This window comes from Puma concolor, chromosome E1 (assembly GCF_028749965.1).
Source record: "Puma concolor isolate L17-30 chromosome E1, mPumCon1.1.hap2, whole genome shotgun sequence".
Lineage (NCBI taxonomy): Eukaryota > Metazoa > Chordata > Mammalia > Carnivora > Felidae > Puma > Puma concolor.
In genome coordinates, this window is record NC_141680.1 from 11,800,928 (window position 1) to 11,825,107 (window position 24,180).

Consider the following 24,180-nt stretch of genomic DNA (forward strand, 5'->3'; position numbering starts at 1 on the left):
GAGAAGCCTTAGGGTGGCCTTGCATGTTCCCGCTCCCCGAGGGCTGGCATTCAGTCTCCTCGAGGAGGACGTAGGCCTCCATAATCAGGAGTCGCTGAGCACGGGCAGCGCACAGGGAGTGAAATTTGCAGGCGCGCCCGTCTGCTCTCAGGGTGCACGGCCCCTTGAGAGGCACTCTGGGGAAGAAGGAATCAGCAGCATATCTGCTCTGCTTTAAGGCAGCTCTAACCTTAGCACCAGCTCCCCCGGGACCTTTTACCATCCCCGTGGTCCACTGGCCCACCTGCCTGGCTGTTACGAGAGCAAACTGCTGGGCTGGCTGGGCTGGGCCCAGCCCACTACCACACCCTCCTCCTGGCCCGGGCCTGGCCCTGGCCTCTGCAGAGACCTCTCCTCCCCCCAGTTGCCCACTGCCACCCCAGCCCTCAATCCGTGTCTTCCCCCAGCTCCTCTCTCGCACACTCATTTACTCCACACATAAAATATTCCAGTAAGTACAAAGAAGAGAGCACATCAAACCAGTGGCTCTGCTTCTAGAGAACACACCCCGAATGCATTTTAAAATCTGTGGATCCCTCTCAAGGGAATTCCAGTTAAAAAAGAACTTGGATCAGCAGCCCCGGGCCTGTGTGGCTAACAAGCTTCTATTTTCTCTGTTGTTTGGCTGGCCTGAAGGACTCCTTTGTTTGGGGAGTGGGAGCATGTGGTGTCCTAATTAGGCCAGGGCGTGGAATTGTGGCTCAGACAGAGCTGCCCTTTGGAATTGAGCTCTCCAGACAGGAGAAGAAGTTCGGGATGTTGTGGGTCTGTCCATCTTTAAAGAAAACAGATCAAAAAGAAGGGAAAACTAAACGCAGTGTGGTATTCTGGATTGGATTGTGGACAGAAAGGGGCATGAGTGGAAAACTGGAGAAATCCAAGTCTGGTCTGGAGTTTCGTTAATAGTACTGTGCCAGTGGTAATTTGTAGTTTTGATAAATGGACAGTGGTTATGTAAGAGGTTAATATTCGCAGAAACCAAGAGAAGGGCATATAGGGACTGTTTGTATAATCTCTGCAACTTTTCAGGAAAGATAAGATTATTCCCATGTTAAAAGTTTATTTAAAAATTTAAAAAAGAAGGGAAAAAACGGATCCAGCAGCTAATTGGACTTGACCTTTCTTTTATCAGCACTCTGTTTTACATTTCAGACCCCAGGAGTCTTTTAAGCCCTCATCTGTGTGGTCAGGAGGGTTCCTGCATCCAGGAACTCCTGAGGCCACAGGCTTTTCTTTGCCCCACCGTCCTCTGTTTGGGGATGAGTCCAAGTCCAAGGTGCGGTCTACCAGGAAGACCTGGGTCATGACAGTGCTGCTACCTGCCAGCTATGCACTGTTGGACTAGTCACCAATCTGGGCTTGATGATACTCTTCACCTGTTAGAATGGGGCTACCCTGCCTGGAGGGGGAGGGGAGGGTTAAATAAGGTAACACAAGTGAAGAACCTGGCCCAAATAGAATGTTGTGCCTGGTAGACTTTGGATTTCTTTCTTTTTTCTTTTCTTTTCTTTCTTCCTTTTTTTTTTTTTTTTTTTTTTTTTTTGGTGATAGAAATGAGAGCTGGTTTCCTTGAAGACTTGAGAGCAGTATTTCAGTGCTAGCATTGAGGGCAAGAAGCTGTCATTGGGAAGCTAGCAGCAACATTGTACCCCCCCATATCTCCCTCCCCATGCCCCATTTCTAGAAGTCCAGGAAATGTGATACCTGTTTTGAGTAACTCATGGGGAATCTTCTTATTGGATGGCCTCTCACACCTCTTGGAGTTTTAACATTTGGATTCCTCAGGAAATTGTGCCGTGGCTATTTCTTTACCTTGCTAATGGGCCATGCTGTTTGGGGGCTTCCTTCTGGAACAGGAGCCCCTTGTGGCTTCTGGGCATGGAGCTCTCCTGGCTCAGAAACTCAGAAAACAGGAAGGCTGGAGATACTTGTATGATCCTAGGGCACTGAATCTGCTGGGCACAGCCTGTGGATAGCTATTTACCTGTAGGTGGCAGTGGTGACACAGGAATGCTGAAGGAAGGGGCGCCCAGGGGAATGTTAGCAGAATCCCTTTCACAGAAGCTGCAGTAATAATGAAAGCTGGGGCGCCTGGGTGGCTCAGTCATTTGAGTGTCTGACTTCGGCTCTGGTCATGATCTCGTGGTTCATGAGTTTGAGCCCCACATCAGGCACACTGCTATCAGTTCAGAGCCCGCTTCACATCCTCTGTCTCCCTCTCTCTCTCTCTGCCCCTCCCTGTGCTTGCTCTCTCTCTCTCTTTTTTTGTCTCTCAAAAATAAACATTTAAAAAAATAATAAAAGCAATAGCCATTATCACGGCTTGTGGAGGAATGAAAGTCTGTATCCTAGGCTCTGTCTGGTGCTTTGTATGTGTTGTTTGGTCTCACAACAACTGTTGTGAGAAGTGCTGTTATTGGTATAGCACTTTATCGATGACAGAAAGGCTTGGACAGGTCAAATTACTGCCCTGGGGTCACACAGTAAACGGCAGAACTAGGATTCACCAAAGTCTGAGTTCAAGCCCCCTGTTCACTCTCCACTCTCCACTATGATGGCCCATTTCTCCTGATTCAGAGTCCAAAGGGAGAACACAGAAACAGCTGGGAACCTAGTTCCACTTTTGCCAGACTGCCCAGGGCCTATCACCCAGGGGCCTTGGAAGGGTTTACAGTGATCATCTGACTTCTTTTTTTTTTTTTTTTTTTTTAATTTTTTTTTTCAACGTTTATTTATTTTTGGGACAGAGAGAGACAGAGCATGAACGGGGGAGGGGCAGAGAGAGAGGGAGACACAGAATCGGAAACAGGCTCCAGGCTCTGAGCCATCAGCCCAGAGCCTGATGCAGGGCTCGAACTCACAGACCGCGAGATCGTGACCTGGCTGAAGTCGGACGCTTAACCGACTGCGCCACCCAGGCACCCCGATCATCTGACTTCTAAAAGGCCCTCATCAGCATAAGGTTGGGCCTTCCTGAGGAACTGAAGATGCCCTGCCTTCGTGCAGCTTCAGGTTTAGATATGGAGCCAAGAATATATTTATGGCTCATCAAGCCAGTGAGATTGGAAGAAACTCAGAATGCTAGCATTAGAATGGTTTTGAAAGCTCATCCTTGCATAGACTATGCCTTCAAGTGCTGGGAAGCTCCTCTCAGGGCATCACTTGGGGATGGTATGAAAGGAGGCTCTGGAAAGGTTATGGGATTGGAGCGACTTAGCTGGTGTGAAGGCTTTACAACCAGGGAAGTCTAAGGTGATTTCTTCAGGGCTGGAGGCAGAGATACAAGGCCCCTTGGATTGCAGAGTCCTCTGGATTCTGGTGTACTTCTTGCTTTTACACCCTCCCCGGCCCCGCCCAGCAGATAACCTACTTTTCCGTGCAGTGAGTACTCAGATGGGTCTTCTCTTCAGCTTTGTTTGTTCTTAGAGCATATGATCAGGTTTTGTAAAAGTGTGTGTTAGCCCAAGAATGCCCATTTTCACCCGCTTCTCTTCACCAAGGTACTGGAAGTGCTAGCCAGAGCAGTTAGGGAGGAAAAAGAAATAAAAAGCTTCCAAATGGGAAAGGAAGTAAAATTATCTCTGTTTGCAGATGACATGACCTTGTATGTAGAAAAAAAACCCTAAAGACTTCATGGGGAAAAAAACACAACAAAAAACAACTAATAAACAGATTCAGCCAAATGGAAGGGTACAAAATCCACACTCAAGAACCAGCTGTTTCTATACAGTGAACAATCTGAAAAGGAAATTCAGAAAATCCATTTATAATAACATCAACAAGAATAAAATCCTTAGGAATTATCAAAGAGGCAAAGTCTCGTACACAAAAGCCACAGAACATTGTTAAGAGAAATTAAAGAAAACATAAATACATGGAAAGACATCCCATATTCATGGATAGAAGACTTAATATTTTTAAGATGATAATTCTACCTAAAATGAGCTACAGATTCAATATGGCCCCAATCAAATTCCACCAACATTTTTTGCAGGAATAGAAAAGTCCATCCTAAAATTCTTATGGAATCTCAAGGGATTCCAAATAATTAAAACAACCTTGAAAAGGAAAGGCATTTGGAGGACTCACACTTCCTGATTCCAAAACTCACTGTCATCAGAACAGTGAACAATGTGGTACTGGCATAAGGACAGACCTAGACCAATGGAATAGAATAGAGAGCCCAGAAATTAACCCTCTCACATGGTCAATTGATTTTTGACAAGGGTGCCAAGACCTTTCAGTAGAGAAAGGACAGTCTTTTCAACAGATGGTGCTGGGAAAACTGGATATCCACTGACACAAGACTGAAGTTGGACCTTTACCTTATTCCATAGGAAAATTCAAATATGTCAAAGATAGAAGCATAGAGGTAAAACTATAAAAGTCTTAGAAGAAAACACAGGGAAATAGCTTCATGACATTGGATTTAGCAGTGATTTCTTGGCTATCACACCAAAAGCATAGGCAACAAAAGAAAAAAGTAGGTGAATTGGACTTAATCAAAATTAGGAACTTTGGGGCATCAAAGGACATTTTCTTTTTTTTTTTTTTAATTTTTTTTTTCAACGTTTTTATTTATTTTTGGGACAGAGAGAGACAGAGCATGAACGGGGGAGGGGCAGAGAGAGAGGGAGACACAGAATCGGAAACAGGCTCCAGGCTCTGAGCCATCAGCCCAGAGCCCGACGCGGGGCTCGAACTCACGGACCGCGAGATCGTGACCTGGCTGAAGTCGGACGCTTAACCGACTGCGCCACCTAGGCGCCCCAAAGGGACATTTTCAAGAGAGTGAAAAGACAGCCTGTAATGCCTTGGTGGCTCTATTGGTTAATCCAGTTTTGGCTCAGGTCATGATCTCACAGTCCTTGAGTTCGAGCCCCGCATCAGGCTCTTGTGCTGACAGCTCAGAGCCTAGAGCCTGCTTCAGATTGTATCTCCCTCTCTGTTTGCCCCTCCCCAACTTGTGCTCTATTTCTCTCTCAAAAATAAATAAATGTTAAAAAAAAAAAAAAAAAGCAAAGAAAAGACAGCCTATAGATTGGAAGACAATATTTGAAAAATATACATCTGATAAAGGATTAATATCCAGAATATGTAAAGAGCTTATGCAACTCACCAAGATGACATGACCTTATGTGTAGAAAACCCTAAAGATTTCATGAAGAAAGAAAGAAAAAAAAATTTCAGAACCCATAAACAGATTTAGCAAAACTGCCTAACTCAAAAATTGGCTCAAATAGACATTCATCCATAGAAGGTATACAAATGGCCGATAAACATGTGAAAAGGTGCTTAACATCACTAAGTCACTAGAAAGTGCAAATCACAACCATGATGAGACATAAAATAACAGGTGTTGGCGAGGACGTGGAGAAGTTGGAACCCTTGTCCGTTGCTGGTGGGAATGTAAAATGATGCAGCCTCTGTGGAACACAATTTGGCAGTTCTTAAAACATTAAGCATAGAATTACCATATGATCCGTAATTCCACTTCCGGGTATATACCCCAAAGAATAGAAAGAAGGGACTCAAACAGCTGTCTGCACACCCATGTTCTTAGCAGCATTCACAGTAGCCAAAAGGTGGGAGCAACCCATGTGTCCATCCACAGGCGAAGAGATACCCAAAGTGGGGTATATTCATGCAACAGAATATTAGTCAGCCTTAAAAAGGAATGAAATTCTGATAACCTGCTACAATGCAGAATAGCCTTGAGAACATTATGCCGAGTGAAATAAGCCAGACACAAAAAGAGAAATAGTGGATGCTTCCACTTCTCCGAGGTTCCTGGAGTCCTCACATTCGCGGAGAGAGAAAGCAGAATGATGCTTGCCAGGGGCTGTGGGGAGGGGAGTGAGCAGACAGTGTTGAATGGAGACAGTTTCAGTTTGGGAAGATGAGGTTCTGTGGGTGGACGGTGGTGGTGATGGTTGCACAGCAGTGGGAAATGTACTTCGTGCCGCTGATCTGCACACTTTCAAAAGGCTAAAACGGTGAATTTGATGTTCTGTGTATTTTACCACAATAAAAAGAAAACCCCACTATTACCAAAAAAGAAGAAAAAGTACACATCGGCCAACATACTGTCAGAATGGGGTGAGCGGCGAGGAGCGTGAGGGTCAGAGATCACGCCGGCCTGTTGGCTCACTTGTCAGGAAAGCTAACGCCCAGAGAAGAAACGGGAGTAAGTAGTCCCGGGAGCTCAGCATCCACAGAGGCCGAGCCAGGATCACTTGACTCCTTGTCCTCCTGTGGGCCAGGAGCTTCGTGAGGGCGGACTCTAGGCTGTGTTGACTTCCTCTGTGTCCCCAGTGTCCAGCATTGGTAGCTGTATAGTACATTTGTGGCGGCTGGATGACTCTGTTGGCTCTCCTTCCCCTGAGTTAGTGTTCTCAGCCCTGGCTGTATGATGAGCCACCCGGGGGGGGGGGGGGGGGGGGAGCTGTTAAAACATGTCAGTACCTGGCTTTGTGCCCGAAAGGTTCGGATCTGAAGGTGTGGACTGGGACCACGGCAGGAATATTTGTAAAAAGCTTCTGGGTAATTCTTTTTTTTTTTCAACGTTTTTTTATTTATTTTTGGGACAGAGAGAGACAGAGCATGAACGGGGGAGGGGCAGAGAGAGAGAGGGAGACACAGAATTGGAAACAGGCTCCAGGCTCTGAGCCATCAGCCCAGAGCCCGACACGGGGCTCGAACTCACGGACCGTGAGATCGTGACCTGGCTGAAGTCGGACGCTTAACCAACTGCGCCACCCAGGCGCCCCGCTTCTGGGTAATTCTAACCTGCATCCAAGTTTGGGAAGCACGGTCCTACCTCCTGCCCTCCTTGGAGCTCTCTCGCCTGGGGTGTGTGAGAGAGAGGCGTGGTCGCTTCCTCCAGGCCGTCACACGGTCACTGGCTGGTTCTTTCTGGTTTATCTTGTCAATGTTTGTGTTCTGCTTAAAGAAGCTGCTGTTGTCTGTCACAGTGTGTGCGCAGGGTGCCATTAATTTCCTCCCGGCTCCTTGGCACCCGGGCACAGGTATCAAAGCCACCCAGAGGGCTGTGGTTGTCCTCTTACAGCTCAGACTGGACTGTACCTTAACCGACTGCCTGTCTGACTCTCCAGAGGCCTCTCCCATTATACTGACCTCTGAAGGTAGGGTCTTCGTCATCTGCAAGTGCAGTGCATGGCACGACTCGGGCTCTGCCAATCTGGAGCGAAGGGCACGGGCACCGTGGGGCTTTATTTTGCCTTAAAGTTACAGAGAAAGCTGCCTCACAATAGTCTACAGGCTGACCAGACATACTTTGTATACCTTCTTCTTGTCCTGTTACCTTCCTTTAGAGGGGTACGAGAGGAGCAGGGACAGCTGTCATAGAAAAGGACATCCTATAAAATAGGGATGAGTATTTGGAATTCATTCTCTTGTCTCTCCGGTGGATGGGGAGCAGCTGCAATTAACATTCACAAAGCATGTTAGGAATTTGAAGCAATAGACAATAATGGCTCTGTGTAGAATGTCAGGATTGATTTTTCTTTCCACCCGACTGGTATATGCCAACCTGCCTCACTAGCATGTAGTAATCGAGAAGGTTCATCTCCTATTATTGGTGCATATTATCAGAGGAGCTTCCTGCCCACCCCAACCCCCTTTTCTTCTTCCTCAATACCTGGCATGAAAGAACCCTGAATGATGTTCCTTTGTGCCAGTGCCTCTGGGCTGCGACCCACACTCTTGATTGTTGGGGAGGTAGATAATTTGGCTATTTTTTCTCCATTCTCACCAAAAGGATGTTGCTGAATGCAAAATGCTAAAGCCAGCCCTCTTTTGCCTTCTGGTGCTAGCTGCTCTGAAGTCACTATATTTAACATCAAAGTGTAGACAGCAGCAGCCAAGAAACCAAGCCACTGGATTGTGAGGCTCCTCCCAGCAGGACCGCCTGGGATTTCAGACTGTGGGGGTGGGGGTGGGGGGACAGAAATACAAAGCCTGAGAGAACACGATCATTGCCGTCAGGGTCTAGGCTTCAGGGCATCCTGGCTCCCAGCTTCCACCTGGCTGGAGGCAGCCTTTTGTGAATGGAGAAAATGCCTTGTCAATAGCTTTAGGATAATATACTGTCTTGCACTGAAGGTTTAATGGGAGCTGTGTTTGCTTCTGCCCAGCTCTGCCCATCCCAGCCTGGCCCTGGCCTTCCCAGCTCTGCCCTGGCCTTCACAGCCCGGCTCTGGCCTTCCCAGCCCTGCCCTGGCCTCCCAGCCCTGCCCTGCCCTGCCCTGCACAGTCCTGCCCTACCCTGCCCAGCTCTGCCCTGCCCGATCCAGTCCTGCCCAGTCCTGTTCAGCCCTGCGCAGCCCTGCTCAACCCTGCCTTGCCCAGCCCAGCTCTATCCTGCCCTGCCCTGCCCTGCCCTGCTGAGCCCAGACCTGGTCTGCCCTGCCCTGCTCTGCCCTGCTGAGCCCAGCCCTGGTCTGCCCTGCCCTGCTCTGCCCTGCTGAGCCCAGCCCTGGTCTGCCCAGCCCAGCCCAGCCCAGCCCAGCCCAGCCCTGCTCTGCCCTGCCCAGCCCTGCCCTGCCCTGCTTTGCTCATCCCAGCCCTGCCCTTCCTGCTGAGCCTTGCCCTGCCTAGACCTGCCCTACCTAGCCCTGCTCTGCCCTGCCCAGCCCCAGCGCAGCCCTGCCCTGCCTGGTCTTGCCCAGTTCAGCCCCTGGCCATTAGCATATCACCAGAGAACTCTGAAAGGTCAGCTTTTGCAGCCAGGGTCACTGGTGTTTTGATCTTTATCCGTCCCCAGGGCTGGCTGATGGGAATGACTTGCCCCATCGCTCCCTGGAGCGTTGTGTTTCTGCTGTTGCACCAGGATTTATCTTAGGTTTTGACGATTTACGTGACAAAAGAAATGAGATTGAATTTTGCTTCCTCTGGCCCGGGGACAGGACTGAGTGAGGGAGCACGCTTTGAGTGGCTGCAGTTCCAGGGGCAATCAGATACAACTTTGTTCCCATTGCTGGGAATTCTTTTATGAGCAGAGAAAAATAAGAACTGATTTGAGCTCCTTTGTCAGCCCTACTTCCCTCATCTGTTTCAGCAGAGCCAAATACCCACAGTTGTATTTATGTGGCATTTCCAGCAAAATGAAAAGAAAGCAGCATTCTTTTTGGGTTGGTTCTTTATAATCAAAACGAGTATATATCTTTTAGCTTGGAAACTCAGAATCCCAGTAATTGAATAGAATGCGCTACCCGGAGGATAAGTTATCATGCCTTTGAACCCCTTCCCGGTATTATTAGAGGAAGGGAGCGGGTGAATATAAGGTTAATGGATTCTGCTGCTAAACCGAACTTGGAAATGAGGTTTCATTGATTTAATATTTCCTCTATTAAGCCTCCCAAGACAGTGTCCCTATGGCCCTACCAAAGTGCAGTCACAGACTTTCTTCCTCATGAGCGTCTGTGCCGCAGCCGGTGCTGTGACAGGGACGGATGACCGGCTCGGAGTGGCCGTTTGGCCAGCTGGCCTCTCCCCTGGCCGGCTGAGAAGGGTTGAAAGCCCGGGCCTGCGGGCAGAGTGGCTTTTTTGGGATTGGTCTCCTCTTGAGCATGTGCTCTGCACTCATGGCCACAGACGCTCCCCTGTTGTGTGAGACCTTGGGGGGAGTCACATCGTCTGGGAGTGGACACCTTGAAGGGGAGGGCCGTTCAGAGACAGCTGAGCGTGGCAGGGAGAGCAGAGGGCCAGAGGCGCGAATCATTTCACTCCCACAGTTACCGGCTCCAGGACCTGGCTGTGGCCTTCCACCTCCGGCTGATGCCCAGTGCCAAGGGGACACGCTGCTGGGTGATGCTGCCTCATGCCTGTCCCCTCTGCCTTCCTGTAGCCTCTGTACTTAGTCTTTTTCTCTAGGCTAAGCTGACCGGTGCTTCGGGCCATTCTTCTTGGGGGCCTGCCCCTACCCTTCCCACCGTGGCTGTTGTCTGTCCCCACCCTCACTCTCCAGGTAGCTCTCCTGCTGTGGCTGCTCTTTTCCACGTGCAGGCGGTGGACAGGGCAGGGGAGCAGCGTCTCGGGGACCTGTCTGCCTCCAGTGAGTCTCTGACACGGGTTCTCATCCCTGCCTCTCCCTCTCCGCACACACTTTTTTTCTTATGGGCACACACCAGATACTCCCTCTGTCCCTGCCAGCCTGGCACCATCGTGGACTTCGGTTAAGGGTTCCTCAGATCTCGGAGACTTCCCAGCACCCTGCCCAGTCTGCTGCAGGCCCAGCATTTGCCTGAGACACAGAGCCACCTCATTTATGGGCGCGCTTGCTTGTTTCAACGGGTCTTTGGGTGTTAAGGTTGATGAATAAAGAGGGTGGAAAAGTTGGGGATGTGTCATTTTTGGCAAAAATTAAAACAATGGGGCATTTACATGCAGACTGAAGCTGTTGCACAAATGTCTTGAGCAGTAGCTATATTTTTGGAGTATATTGTCACTGCTTATAAGTACAGCCTTTGTTTGGATGTGTGAGTTCTAGTATGTTATGTAAAAACAAGTGTCACTTCCCCAGAGCTGCATCCAGTAAAACAAGGACAATTTCAGCATGTACAGAGGTCGTTTGTTTTCTTATCTATCAGTGGAAGTGTGGGTTGTATGAAGAAAATGGTGGTGATGTTATCCCTCTCATGAACTGTACAGGTAGGATGAGGCACGTTTAGAATTTGTCTAAGCTACGACCCCAAATCCAAAGTCCAGCTCTCCTAGGGGCACCTGGGTGGCTCAGTAGGTTGAGCGCTGGACTCGTGGTTTCTGCTCAGGTCACGATCTTGTGGTTTCATGGATTCGAGCTCCGCGTCGGGCTCTGCACTGGCAGCGCAGAGCCTACTTGGGATATTCTCTCTCTCTCTCTCTCTCTCTCTCTCTCTCTCTCTCTCTCCCCGCCCCTCCCCCACTTCTGCTGTCTCTGTCTCTCAAAATAAATAAACTTAAAAAAAAAAAAAGTCCAGCTTTACTAGCAGGTGGGGCAGGATCATGCAATTTTGTAGGCTTTGGAGACAAGCAACCTGAGATTGGATGCCGGTACCCCCAGTCTCAATGATGAGATCCCAGACAAGTACCCAGCCTTTCTGAGCCTGTTTCCTTCCTTTTCAACGCGGGAGGGAATAATACCTACCTTACGGGGGTTGTGAGTGTTTTCATTTAATTTTGGAAACTTAATTGTGTCGAAATACACGTAACGTGAAGATTACCATCTTAACCATTTTTTCAAGTGTTCCGTGCGTTCACATTGTCACGCAGCCAATCTCCAGAACTTTCCATCTTGCAACACTCAGGGCCAGATCTCTCTCTGGATGCTCCCTTGTGAAAATAGCACCCTTAGAACTGCTCTGTCGGCCCAGCCCATGTGCTTGGGAGGGGGATGTGGTGGTTCTGGCCCCTTCTTGTTTCCTGCCAGGGCCCCCTGATTCTGGGAAAAATGTAAATCCATTTTCTCTCTGACTTTACAGAAAAGGCAACAGATGGCTCCCTGCAAAGCGAAGACTGGACGTTGAACATGGAGATCTGCGACATTATCAATGAGACGGAGGAAGGGTATGTGTCCCTCCCCCACCCCCACCTCATGTGAAACCTGTCCTGGGGGGTCACTCAAAGCCTGTCAGGGCTTAAGGGCGGCAGTGTTGTACTTTTTGTTTTGCTTTTCATCTGTTTGCTTTGGCATTTAATAAACTGACACTCTATCTTTCCTCCTTCCTCCACCACCCCCCACCAGCCCACCCCCCCTCAGCAGCGCTTGCCTTAGAGCAGTGCCGACCTCTTTTAATAACCTGCTTTGACTCACAAGTGAAACTGAAGTTGCTTGGGTACTTGGTTCCCCCGTGGTTGTCACCTCCTCCGGTCCCTCCTCCCTGGCTCTGCTTCCCCTTCCCCCCCACAGTGAGGCTGTCTCTGCCCTGCTTTGCCGGGCTGGACCCGCAAGAGGGAGAGGGCCCACAGTGTCCACAGAGGGAGGCTGGGAGTGGAAGTCCGCATGAGGCACAGAGTGTCTCTTGCCCCACAGGCCACCCCCTCACATTCCTGTGCTGCCAGGTCGGTCCTTCTGGCTGTTTATGTCCTCTTCTAGCTGCATTCCAGCTGCATTCTGTTTACGCTTCTTCCCGATTTGTCTGTGTTTTGCCCTCTGTCCACACCGTAAAAGATGGTATTTGCCGTAGCCACGCCCTCTCCAGCCCTCCCTAGAGTGATGAGGAGGACAGTCCGGACTCCGGCTTACATCTTGGCTCTGGCCCTTGCAGCCTTGCCCTGTGTAAACCGGGGCTGAACAGATACTTACTGAGTGACAGCCTCGTGCTGGGCCCCAGGGTGAGTGCCCAGGGCACAGCAGGGAGCAGGACAGACGCCCTTGAAGCCATTACGTGTTCACATTACGTGGTCAGTTGGTGACAAGATTGGAGAGAAACGAAGCCGGGAGTTAGCCATTTTAAGTGGAAAAATCAAGGAGAGCCTCACTTGAGAAGGTGACATTGAAGAAAGACTTGAAGGAGATGAGGGGGTGAGGTGTGAGGATGACACCAGGGAAGAACCTTCCAGATGGAGGGGACAGCAAGCATGGCAGTCCCAGGACAAAGGGCAGGTAGTAATGTTGGAGGAATCACAAGAGGTCCCTGGGGCCAGAGCGGAGAGAGCGAGGAGGGGTGAGGTCAGACTTGTCCCCATCCAAATAGTGCGGGCACCACGGGGCTCTGGCCTTGACGTGGAGGGAGGGAATTTGAGCAGAGAGGGGCATGGTCTAATGTTCATTTTAAGGAGATCACTCTGGCTACCATGTTCGGAATGGTCTGGTCGAGCGTGGGAAGGACAGAGGGCAGAAAATGGGAAGCCAGTTAGAATAATACAATAACCCTGGTGTGGGGTGATGGTGACTTTGATCCAGAAGACCTTAGAGGAGGGAGAGAGAAATGGTCAGATTCAGAACATATTTAGAAGGTGGAGCCAGTGGAGTTTGTGAAGTGGATGGGGGCATGAGAGAAGAGCCAAGAAAACTCCACTGTTTTGGTTTTTATTAATGTTTTATTTATTTTTGAGAGACAGAGAGAGAGAGCGACAGGATCCTAAGCGGGCTCCACGCTGACCGCGGGGAGTCCGATGCAGTGCAGGGCTCAAACTCCTGAACCATGAGATCGCGACCTGAGCCAGAGTCGGATGCTTACCTGACTAATTCACCCAGGCGCCCCCTCCCCAGTGTTTGGAACTGAGCTGCCATAAGGAGGGAGCAGGCAGAGGGGCAGAGATCAGAAGGTCGGCTAAAATCCCGCAGATCTGAGCTGCCCGCTGGGTGCAGTGCTGCTGGGTCCTTGGCACAGAGGGGTATGGAGCTGGGGGCAGCGGCCTGCGCTGGAGGTGTGAGTTCGGTGCTGGGGTCTTCCGTGAACGATGGCATATTGCTGTTCCTAAGTGGCCGTGGGCAGTTTGGTGCCTGGCACACAGCCGAAGCACGGAGAGTTGTTGGGGACTGTGCATTTCTGATACTGGAGCTACTGCGCTCCTTTCTTCCTCTTGTCTCCCACTCACGGCCTCCTTGGTCCGGTTGTCCGGCCACATTCATTGACCCCACAGGTGGAGGTACAGCAATTGCCGGGATGTCGAGATGAGTGTCCCTCACCAGGTGAGGGGCTCACCCAGTGGGGCCGGGCAGGCTGTGACTGAGGTGTGTGCCCTTTGCAGCAGACACAGAGGGGCAGGCTCCGGGCTGGACCTCAGTGGGGCAGGGAAAGCAGTGTGGCGTGTAGATCAGAGTGGCATGAAAGGGCAGTGTGCTGGGGACACGAGCGATCTGGACGAGCAGGGAAATAGTGGGGAAGGGGTGCCCCTTGGGGAGGGAGGGCTTGGCATGGCGCTTCGGGTCGGTCGGGTTGTAAAGAGCCGTATTCCTGTGTCATCCCTAGAGTCAGGCTGTAGCCTCCGGGTGCTCTACCTTTTGTCCTTTCCCTCTCGTCCCCTGACTGTCTTTTAGAAGACAATCCTTCGCTCACAGTAAAAGTCTTTAGTGGTCTGAACTCTGCGTGATAACCCGGTCCCTCTGCCACTCCGTTTGGGGCCCTCTCCCCTTGTCCTCATCCTTTAACCCCACTGATCTTTTCAATTCCTTGAACTTCCCACTTGCAGTTCTCCACAAATGTGGGCATATATGAATATCTGTTAGAGTGGAGCTTCCTCCTTCCCAGGTCTAAGAGGTGGATCACCTTCCGTCCCCAACCCCTGAGTGCCCTTCTCCCACAGTGGCCCACGCTCCTGTTCCTGAAGTTTTGAGTGAGAGCCCTGGGCCTCATGGACGCCTGGGGATTTTCTGTCTTAGCCTCTGCAATGAGGGGGAGTGTCAGATCTCTTCTGAATTGGGAGAAAAACTCTAAAAGGTCAGCTAATGGTCGGGCACCCCTTCAGCTCCTCCCTGCTTCAGGGCTTTGGTCCTGGTGTTCCTCTCCCTTTCATTGATTAGTTCTGGCACTCACTGGATCTCAGTTTGAATCTCATTTCCTTGACACCCCCCTCCTGATTTGGACAAGTGCCCTGTCTGTGATTTCACGGTACTGTGTATTATACTACACCCCTCACCATTGAAACTTACATATTTGCCCGATGCTTGTTAGAGTGGCTGTCCCCCTTGGACCCCCCCTCGACTGTGCGCTCCATGAGGGCAGGATTCTGTTTCACTGACCATTTTATCCCAACGCTAGCACGGTATACATACACATAATTGACTCTTGACAAGCACTAGTTAAGGGAGCGAGTAAATGGATGGAGTCCCTAAGGGACTTGGTCTGATGAGGAATACAGAACATAATCCTAACACGGCGAGACCAGGGAAGCTGCATATAACTGAAAGAGACTAGAGCTGTGGCAGCTGGCTGGCCCTGGGGCTGTCAGCGCAAAGTTCTTGGAGGAGGTGACACCCAAGTGGAGTCTTACAGCAGATGAGGGCACCAGCCAGGTAAGGTGGGGGGATGGTGGGGGGTGGGGCAGGGAGGTGGCTGCCCGGGCTGGTGGACAGTATGTGCAGCATGCCCGTAGGAAGGGGAGTGTAGCGGGAGCCTGCAGCCACCTGCCTAGGCTGGAATTCTAGGTCCTCCACTCCCTTGCTGTGCACCCCTGTGTCTCACTGTCCTCATTTATAAAATGGGGGTGCCAGCAGTGCCCATCCCATGGGGTGGTTACAAGGATTAAAGGAGTAAATATTTGTGAAGTGTTTGTCCGTATATGTGTCCATATCCTGCTCTACATAGGAGTTTGCTCTTTATACATGTTAAAGACTGGCATTGGCGTGACTTCTTCACTTTTCATTTGTGGTGTTATCTGGCCGGTCCTTGGTAGTGATCTCCGTGGGTTTGCTGCCCTTACCCTGTCTGCCATTCTCTGAACACTTGCTGTGTGTGTGCCAGGCCCCCATGCCAAGCCCTGGATTGCACCGCTCGTGCACTCAGTCCCGCAACAACCCCAGAAGGTAGGGACAGCCTGTTTTAATGTGGAGGAAACTGAGGTCCAGAGTGGTTTGCTCACTTGCCAAAGGTCCCACAGCACAGCTAAAAGGGACAGAGGCCGGACGGAAGTGCAGTCTGCCCTGGCTCCAGCCACCAAAGTTCTGCCTGCACGTATTTATTCAAAGCCACACCTCTGGCAGGTGGCGGTCCTGGTGTGTGCAGAGTCGGTCACCGGCCCCACAGGCCCCTCCTTGGGCTTTCCCTAATGTCCAAGGCTGAGATCCCCTCCATCCCCAGGCCTTGTGTGGCAGTCCCCCATACCCTGAATCATCCATCGGCCATTAACCAGGAGCGCCTGACTGAATAATCTACCTGGGAATGATTTAGACCCAGTTTACCAGGCCTCGCCCAGACCTTCCTAGTTAGGGCCCAGGTGTGTGGGTTTGAATTCCCAGGTGATTCTGATGTGCGGCTCTGAGGAGGAGCCGCTGACCTGGGTCATTTTCATGACCACCTCTAGACCTTCCCTTGCTGATGGCATCTTTGTGCGCCAGCCTCTTAAGCTGGAGGGTGTGCGCAGGGATAACCACCTCCATGACTGCAGTAGACCACGATGGCAGCAGAAAGGCGGGGGGGGGGGGGGGGGGGGGTAGGGCTGGAGGATGGGAGGGAGAGGAAGAGTCTGCCGTGGTGGAGGTGGGGTAGTCATATCCTCCTGGGAGGGAATAAGGAGCATGCGGCTCAGAAGCAGCAGTTCTGGAGCCAAAGGCCAAGATGGGTTCAAGTATGACTAGAAAGAAGGGTTCTTATGAGTCTGGGGTGGAGGAGACCTTATGGGAGGCTGAAGATGGCCCAGAGGCCGGATCCTGAGGCCCTGGGTGCTGCCCTGAGGGGCCCACCTTTCTGCTGAAGGCTGCCAGGGCGGTGGGGCATCTCACGGGGCCCTTCCCCCCCTCCTGCTCCTTTCCCCTGCTCCATCTTGGCTCTTGACTCTTCCTTCTCTCCTTTTTCCCTGTTTCCAGCTCCTTGCTGTCTAATCTGCCGCTGCTGCTTGAAACTTTGCAATTCCTCTGACATGACTTTGATCCTCCTCTCTGAAGCTTCTCCCCTGGGGAGAGAGATAAATACTTGCTTTTGTGCTCACCCAGTCACTCTGAGGCAGTACTTCCCGCCGCTGAATTTCCATTTTAACTCTAACCCAGGAGCCTGCTGACTCTCTGATTTCCCACCACCACCATCACCCCCACACTGGGAGAGCTCTGTGCGTGCCATGCTCTGTGAGCTAGAAGTGATCGCAGCCCTTGGAGGCTGTGCCCATTTTTCTGCTCCGTGGAAGTTCAAGAGGAGAGGGACGAAGCTGGATGGAGAGGGACGGCAGCCGGGGGTCAGGGCTGACCGTGGCTTGGCAGAGCCTTTGAGAAAGAGGAAATCAATCCATGCTCCTGGCCAGCAGCCGCTGACCTTCACCAGCTCAAGTCCACAAACAGTCCTCAAAGCCAGGAGCTTGTCAAGCCCCGTATTTGCAGAAATCAGCATCCCTATTTGGAAACTGCAGCCGTACTGCAGACACACTTGGCAGGGACCCCTTCCCCGGAGAGCTCGTCCCATCAGCCTTTGGGCTCAGGAGCCAAGAATTCCTGCAGGCAGCCACGTTTCAAGTTGGGAATGGGAAATAGGTGACTCAGTGTTTTAAAATTTCTTCTAGAAGCCTTGTCTTGCTCCTGTGTATTTCTGTCTAAATTGGGCTGATTAGCAGAGTTCCCACCCTCCCTTCCCCCAGCTTCCTCACACATATTGGAAAGGACTTTTTCATTTGGTGAAGAAATCATAAACACTTCTGAGCTGCAGGAATAGGAGGTCCCTGACTGACAGACCTTCAGTTTTTCAAGAGACCCAGATGTACTGACACGCTGGTCAGGGGAGGGCTGGAGCCCACTTATGATAGCAAAGGGCCGGCCTGCAGCTGGCCCGGGGGCTCCCCGGAGCTCGGGTGCTGGGTGTCAGAGGGCAAGGCCTTCGTGCCAGAGGTGACCCTGAGGTCCCACAGCTTTGTTGGATCCTGGTTTAGAATAAAGTAAATAAGCTTGTCAGACGCACGGGCTGCACCTACTAGGTGCTTCTAGAGGGCTGGCTGGGGACCCCAACTCCCGGCTCTAATCCATGATTTAAGAAAGAACGTGTTGGGGCACCTGGGTGGCGCAGTCGGTTAAGCGTCCGACTTCAGCCAGGTCACGATCTCGCGGTCCGTGAGTTTGAGCCCCGCGTCGGGCGCTGGGCTGATGGCTCGGAGCCTGGAGCCTGTTTCCGATGCTGTGTCTCCCTCTCTCTCTGCCCCTCCCCCGTTCATGCTCTGTCTCTCTCTGTCCCAAAAATAAATAAACGTTGAAAAAAAAATTTTTTTTAAAAAGAAAGAACATGTTCCAGGTTCCAAACGATCAGCTTATGAACCTGCCTCTGGAAATCCACATCAGCTCCATTACCTAAAAGCACATAGTTCTGTGGGTTTTGAGGAGACTTAAGTTTTCTCAGGGCAAAAAGGAGCTCCATGGAATTGGGGAGGAGCAGAACAGCCAGGCCTCAGCAAGGACCTGGCCATTCTCTCTTCTGCTTCTGTGTCTGTTGTCTCTTTAGTGTACCCCACGCCAGTGGGTTCATTGTTGCTCTGAATAAATAATACTTGAATTTGAGGCAAAATTCAAAAGGGCTGTAAAAAAGCAGTCCAGTGAAAAACCCACCCCCTCCTCTGTCATCCAGTTCCCCTCTTCAGGGGCAGCCAAAGTTACCAGCTTCTTGGGTCTCCTTTCAGGGATTCTTTTCCTCTGCTGTCACGTGCACTATGTATGTATGTATGTATGTATGTATGTATGTATGTATGTTGTCCTTTTATAAGCCAAAGAATAGCATACATTATACACTTTCTACAGATGACTCTACTCTCACATCTTTGAGTTCCCTCCATGTTGGTGCATAGAGTGTGTCTTTATTCTTTTTTTTTCACGTTTGTTTGTTTGTTTGTTTATTTATTTGAGAGCATGAGCAGAGAGGGAGGGAGAGAGAATCCCAAGCAGGCTGTGTGCTGAGAGTGCAGAGGGCCTCGGGGCTCAGTTTCATGAACTGTGAGATCATGACCTAAGCCGAAATTAAGAGTCGGACACCTAACCAACTGAGCCACCCAGGTGCCCAGGAGTGTCTGTATTCTTGGCTGCAGCTATGTAGTGTTCCATTGTGTGTATAAACATGATTTAAATTAACCTGTTTCAGGGCGCCAAGGTGATCTCATGAGTTCGAGCACCACGTTTGGGTGTAGAGATTACTAAAGAAGAATAAATCTTAAAATTTTTTTTTTTTTTTTTTTTTTTTTTAATTAACGTGTTTCAGGGGCACCTGGGTGGCTCAGTTGGTTAAGTGTCTGACTTCAGCTTGGGTCATAATCTCATGGTTTGTGAGTTCGAGCCCTGCATCGGGCTCTGTGCTGGCAGCACAGAGCCTGCTTGGGATTTTGGTCTCTCTCCCTCTCTCTCTGCCCCTCCTCTGCTCGCCTTCTCTCTCTGAAAATAAATAAAGTTACAAAAATTAACCCATTTCACATTGATGAAGATTTAGTTTGTTTCCAATCTTTTATGCTTATAAACATGGCTCCTATAACCTTGTGTATAACATACGACCTCGTATATATGCTAGTCCACACAGACGGAGGTGAATCTGTGGGTCAGTGCCCCAAGTGGACTCGTGAGGGTTTTAATAATGTCCTTCTCTCCAGGCCAAAGGACGCCATTCGAGCCCTGAAGAAGCGGCTCAACGGGAACCGGAATTACAGAGAAGTCATGCTGGCGTTAACAGTGAGTGCTGCCCTCGTGGGGCATGGGAGTGTGGGGGGAAGCATTTGGGGAAATCCACATTCCTGGCCTTGCCCCACCCACAGGGCCTTCCCACTGTCCACTCAGCACAGCCTCCGGTAGCCATGGCCTGTGGACGGCTTGGTGCAAGTGCCACTGGAGAGCAGCAGAACCTTCCCGTAGTGACCTTGGGTTTTCCTGCCTTCCCCTGAAATGGGGGATGGGCTGCAGTCTGGTCCATACCAGCAGAAGATAAGGCATGGGCAGCACTGACTGCTACAAAATCCCAGAGCAGAGAAGCCGAGAAAAGGCCTGGGTCTGGCTGTCCTTGCTGCCACCAGTCTGCTGTGACACAGCGAGGCCAGCTGCCTCTCCAGGTGTCAAGGTTCCTGCTTCCAAACCTGCCGACTTCCACCCAGAACCTGCCTGGGACTGTGCTGAGCTTTTCAGGGGATAAAGCGATTGTTTACAGTAACCTTCCCAAATAGATTTCATCATTCCCTCATGCAGATGAAGAAATGGAGACTCAGAGAGGTCCGGGGGTGCACCCAGACTTCGTGGCTAGTGAATGCCCGGCTGTAAATTATGGGGTAAAAACTGGTCATTGGTGCAGAGGTTCTGGAAAAAGTCAGCCTAGTGACTCAGGAAGGAACAGATCAGATTTTTGCCCTTTCTTAAAATGTTAGGAAATTCAAAGGGACAACTTCAGGTGTTATTTCTGTCCCGAAAGCTAACAGTTACTCAGATGTGGCAAAATCTGGGCCACAGTGAGTTCTCACAATGAAAACTGTTAACAGGTCAGCACGTGGGCTTTTCTGTAGGTTTGAATAGTTTGTTTATCCCAAACAGCTCTAACATGTTTCCTTTTAAAGCAGGAAAACTGTTTGGATTTTTCACCCAAGTGAAAACCCAAGACTTATTAGGAGAGAGTTCTCTGCCAGGGAATTGGGGTTTGAATAATAAAGAAGAAACAGACTAGCTGAGAAGTAGTGACTTGAAAGCTTTTGGTTTTTGCTTAGAATTTGATCCTTGGCATTCATGAAACCCAGGGTGATACCCAAAGTGAATTGTTTTCAGTAGCTAAAATCACCAGGGAATGAGTTCTAACATATCAGAACATTTTCCTGGTACCTGCCCCTCTACACACCCAACCTAATGGTAATCGTGTTGCTTGGATGGAAATCTTTCTAAAGGGGCCTCTGCCTTTACTTCCTTCTGGAAGACCATTGAATGGTATTGAACATTTCCTGATGGTCAGGTCTGTTGTTATTATTATTCTCCCAGTTTTAACGAGATTATTGACATGTAACATATGTAAGTTTAAGGTACACAGTGTGATGATTTGATACATGTGTATATTGCAAAATGATTACCACAATAAGGTTAGTAAACACCTCTGTCTACTCACGTGATTACCTTTGTTGGGGGAGGGGAATAGCATTTAAGATCCAATTTCTTTCTTTTTTTTTTTTTTTTTAAAGTTTATTTTTGAGAGCAAGAGAGACAAAGAGCATGCACACGCGCTGGAGGGGGAGAGAGAGAATCCCACCCAGGCTCTGTGCTGTCTGCATGGAGCCGATGCAGGGCTCCATCCCACGAACTGTGAGATCATGACCTGAGCCAATATCAAGAGTTGGATGCTTAACTGACTGACACCCCTAAGACGCCCCTGGGATCTAATTTAACTGTCAAATATATACTGCAGTGTTGTTAATTATGGTCCCCATGCTCTCCATTAGATCCCTAGAACTTAGTCATAGCTGGGAATTTGTACCCTTTGACCAATGTCTCCCCATATCCCGTGCTCCATAGCCACCATTCTACTCTGTGGCTGTGAGCTCAGCTTTTTTAGGTTCTGCATACAAGTGAGAAACACTAGGTATTTGTTTTTCTTTTTTAAATTTTAGTTATTTTTGAGGGGGAGAGAGAGCATGAGCAGGGAAGGGCAGAGAGAGAGGGAGACTGAGAATCCCAAGCAGGCTCCACTCCGTGAGTGCAGAGCCTGATGTGGGGCTCAAAACTCACGAACCGTGCGATTATGACCTGAGCCAAAAATCAAGAGTCATACACTGAACAGACTGAGCCACCCGGGTACCCCTGTTTTTCTTTATTTAACTTACTTCATTTAGTATAATGGCCTCAAGCTCCATGTTGTTGCAAAAGGCAAGATTTCCTTCCTTTTTATGGCTGAATACTATTCCAGTGTGTGTCTGTACACATGGATAAAGAAATACGACATACGCATATATCTCAACGTTTTGTCTATGCGTTCATCTATCAGTGGGTACTTACGTTGTTTCCGTTTGTTGGCTATTGTGAATAATGCTGCCGTGAATATGGGGGTACAGATATCTCTTTGATACCCTGTTTTCATTTCTTTTACATAGATACGCAGAAGTGGGATTGCTGGATTGCAGAAGTGGGATAGCTCTATTTTTAATTTTTTAAGAAACCTCCATACTGTTTTCCATAGTGGCTGCACCAATTTACATTCCCAGCAGTGCCCATGGGTTCCTTTCTCTCTACATCCTCATCAGCACTTGTCTCTTGTTTTTTTGATACTAGCCATTGTGACAAGTGTGAAGTGATCTTTTATTGTGGTTTTGATTTGCATTTCCCTGATGATAAGTGGTTGAGTACTTTTTCATGTGCCTGTTGGCCATGTGTGCATCTTCCTTGAAGACATGTCTATTTCAGGGTTTTTTTGCCCATTTTTTAAAAAGTTTATTTTGGGGCGCCTGGGTGGCTCAGTCGGTTAAACATCCGACTTCAGCTCAGGTCACGATCTCGCGGTCTGTGAGTTCGAGCCCCACATCGGGCTCTGGGCTGATGGCTCAGAGCCTGGAGCCTGCTTCGGATTCTGTGTCTCCCTCTCTCTCTGCCCCTCCCCCATTCATGCTCTGTCTCTCTCTGTCTCAAAAATAAATAAACGTTAAAAAAAATTAAAAAAAAAAAGTTTATTTATTTTGTGGGTACCTGGGTGGCTCAGTTGGTTGAGTGTCTGCCTCGGTTTTGGCTCAGGTCATGATGTCACAGTTTGTGGGTTCGAGCCCCACATCACGCTCTGCACTGATGGCACAGAGCCTGCTTGGGATTCTGTCTCCCTCTGTTCTCTGCTTCTCTCTCTGTTAAAAATAAACAAATTTTTTAAGTTTATTTATTTATTTTTTTAGTAATCTCTACATCCATCCTGGGGCTTGAACTTACAACCCCTAGATAAAGAGTCACGTGTTCCAACTGAGCCAGCCAGGCCATCTTTGCCCATTTTTAATTGGATTGGTTTTGCTTATTTGTTTGTTTATTTGTTTGTGTATTTATTTGCTATTGAGTTGTTTAAGTTCCTTATGTATTTTTGATATTAATCACTTATCAGGTAGATAGTTTGCAAATATTATTTCCCATTCTGTGGACTGCCTTTTTATTTTGCTGATCGTTTCTTCTGCTGTGCAAAAGATTTTTAGTTTGACGTAGTCCCACTTGTTTATTTTTGTTGCCATTGCTTTTGGTGTCATAGCCAAAAAAATCTTTGCCAAGACCAGGGAACTTTTTTCCTGTGTTTTCTTTTGGTAGTTTTATGTTTCACATCTTAAGTTTAACTCTTTAGTCCACTTCAAGTTAGTTTTTTGAGTGGTGTAAGATAGGAGTCCAGTTTCATTCTTCTGCATGTCATTATGCAGTTGTCCCAATACCGTCTGTCAAAGAGACTGTCCTTTCCCCCATTGAGTCCTCTTGCCTCTCCTCAAATATTATATGTATATGTGGGTTTATTTTTGGGCTCTCACTTCTGTGCCATTGTCTATGTTTATGCCAGTACCATACTGTTTTGGTTATTGTAGCTTTGTAATACAGTTTGAAATCAGGAAGTACGATGTCCCCAGCTTTATTCTTCTTTCTAGAGATTGCTTTGGCTATTCAGAGTCTTTAATGGTTCCATATGAATTTTAGGATTGTTTCTTCTACTTCTGCGAAATCTGTAGATGGCTTTGGGTAGTATGGACATTTTAATAATATTCTTCCAATCCATGAACACGGGACATCTTTCCATTTATTTGTGTCGTCTTTCCTTTCTCTCATCATTGTCTTATAGTTTTCAGGGTACAGATCTTTTACCTCCTTAGTTAAATTGATTGCTGAGTGTTTTGCTTTTTTCTTCGCTTATTTGTTAATGATTGCTTAGAGGCACCTTTTGTTATTCTGTGGGCTTTGGCTGCTGGAAAACGGCTGCTGTGTGTCTCATGCCCTACAACCCACAGGGACACCGATTCACCAAAGGCACTTTTGACAGAGTCCCTAGAGTGGCCGAGTGGCCCTTGCCAGCCAGGGACGACCTCCTGCATTTCCTCCTGCTCTGCTAGGCTTCAGGGTTGCTTTGTAGCACAGGCCATCTCTCTCCAGGGCATTTCCAAACCTGTGTGTGAGCCCGAAGGTCTAGCCTAGGCCACACTGGCTTTAAAGTCTGCTGTCCTGGAAGATGTAAGGGCGTGCTCCCTAAAGGGTGTGCCTGGGACAGGCGTCCTGGCCCACTGTTGCCCTGAGCATGGCAGGAGAGCCACAGCTGGCCTGCCATGTTGGCCTTCCTGCTCCTCTTTTCTCTTTTTCCACCACACCTGCCTTCTTCCCAGCCTCCTCCCTTCCCTTCCCCACCTCTTCCTGACCAAATAAACCATTCTTCCTGCCACCTGCCTTGGCAGCAGCCTGATGCCTGCATAGGCCAAGTTAGGAGAGGGGATCCTGGAAAGAAGGGGAACTGTGAGTTCCTGGAGGGTAGGGAGAACCCCTCTGGTTCATCCCTGTAGCCCCCGTGGTCGCTGTTAAGAGTGAGTGCTGGTTACCTTGAGATCGTCTGGAATTGAGCACGT

General features: G+C 49.3%; 1 protein-coding gene across 7 annotated transcripts in view; it reads left to right on the forward strand.

Annotated features, from left to right (window-relative positions):
• Positions 1-24,180, forward strand: part of TOM1L2 (target of myb1 like 2 membrane trafficking protein) — a 123,460-nt gene that overhangs the window by 51,241 nt on the left and 48,039 nt on the right. For 6 of the 7 annotated variants that reach the window (XM_086686200.1, XM_086686196.1, XM_086686197.1 and 3 more), the window contains exons 2-3: positions 11,520-11,604; positions 19,246-19,324. In XM_086686200.1, the coding sequence (XP_086542326.1) occupies positions 11,520-11,604; positions 19,246-19,324 (164 nt within the window). Of the gene's footprint in view, positions 1-11,519; positions 11,605-16,568; positions 17,162-19,245; positions 19,325-24,180 lie in introns of those variants that run through there. The other variant, XM_086686198.1, reaches the window with a different exon arrangement.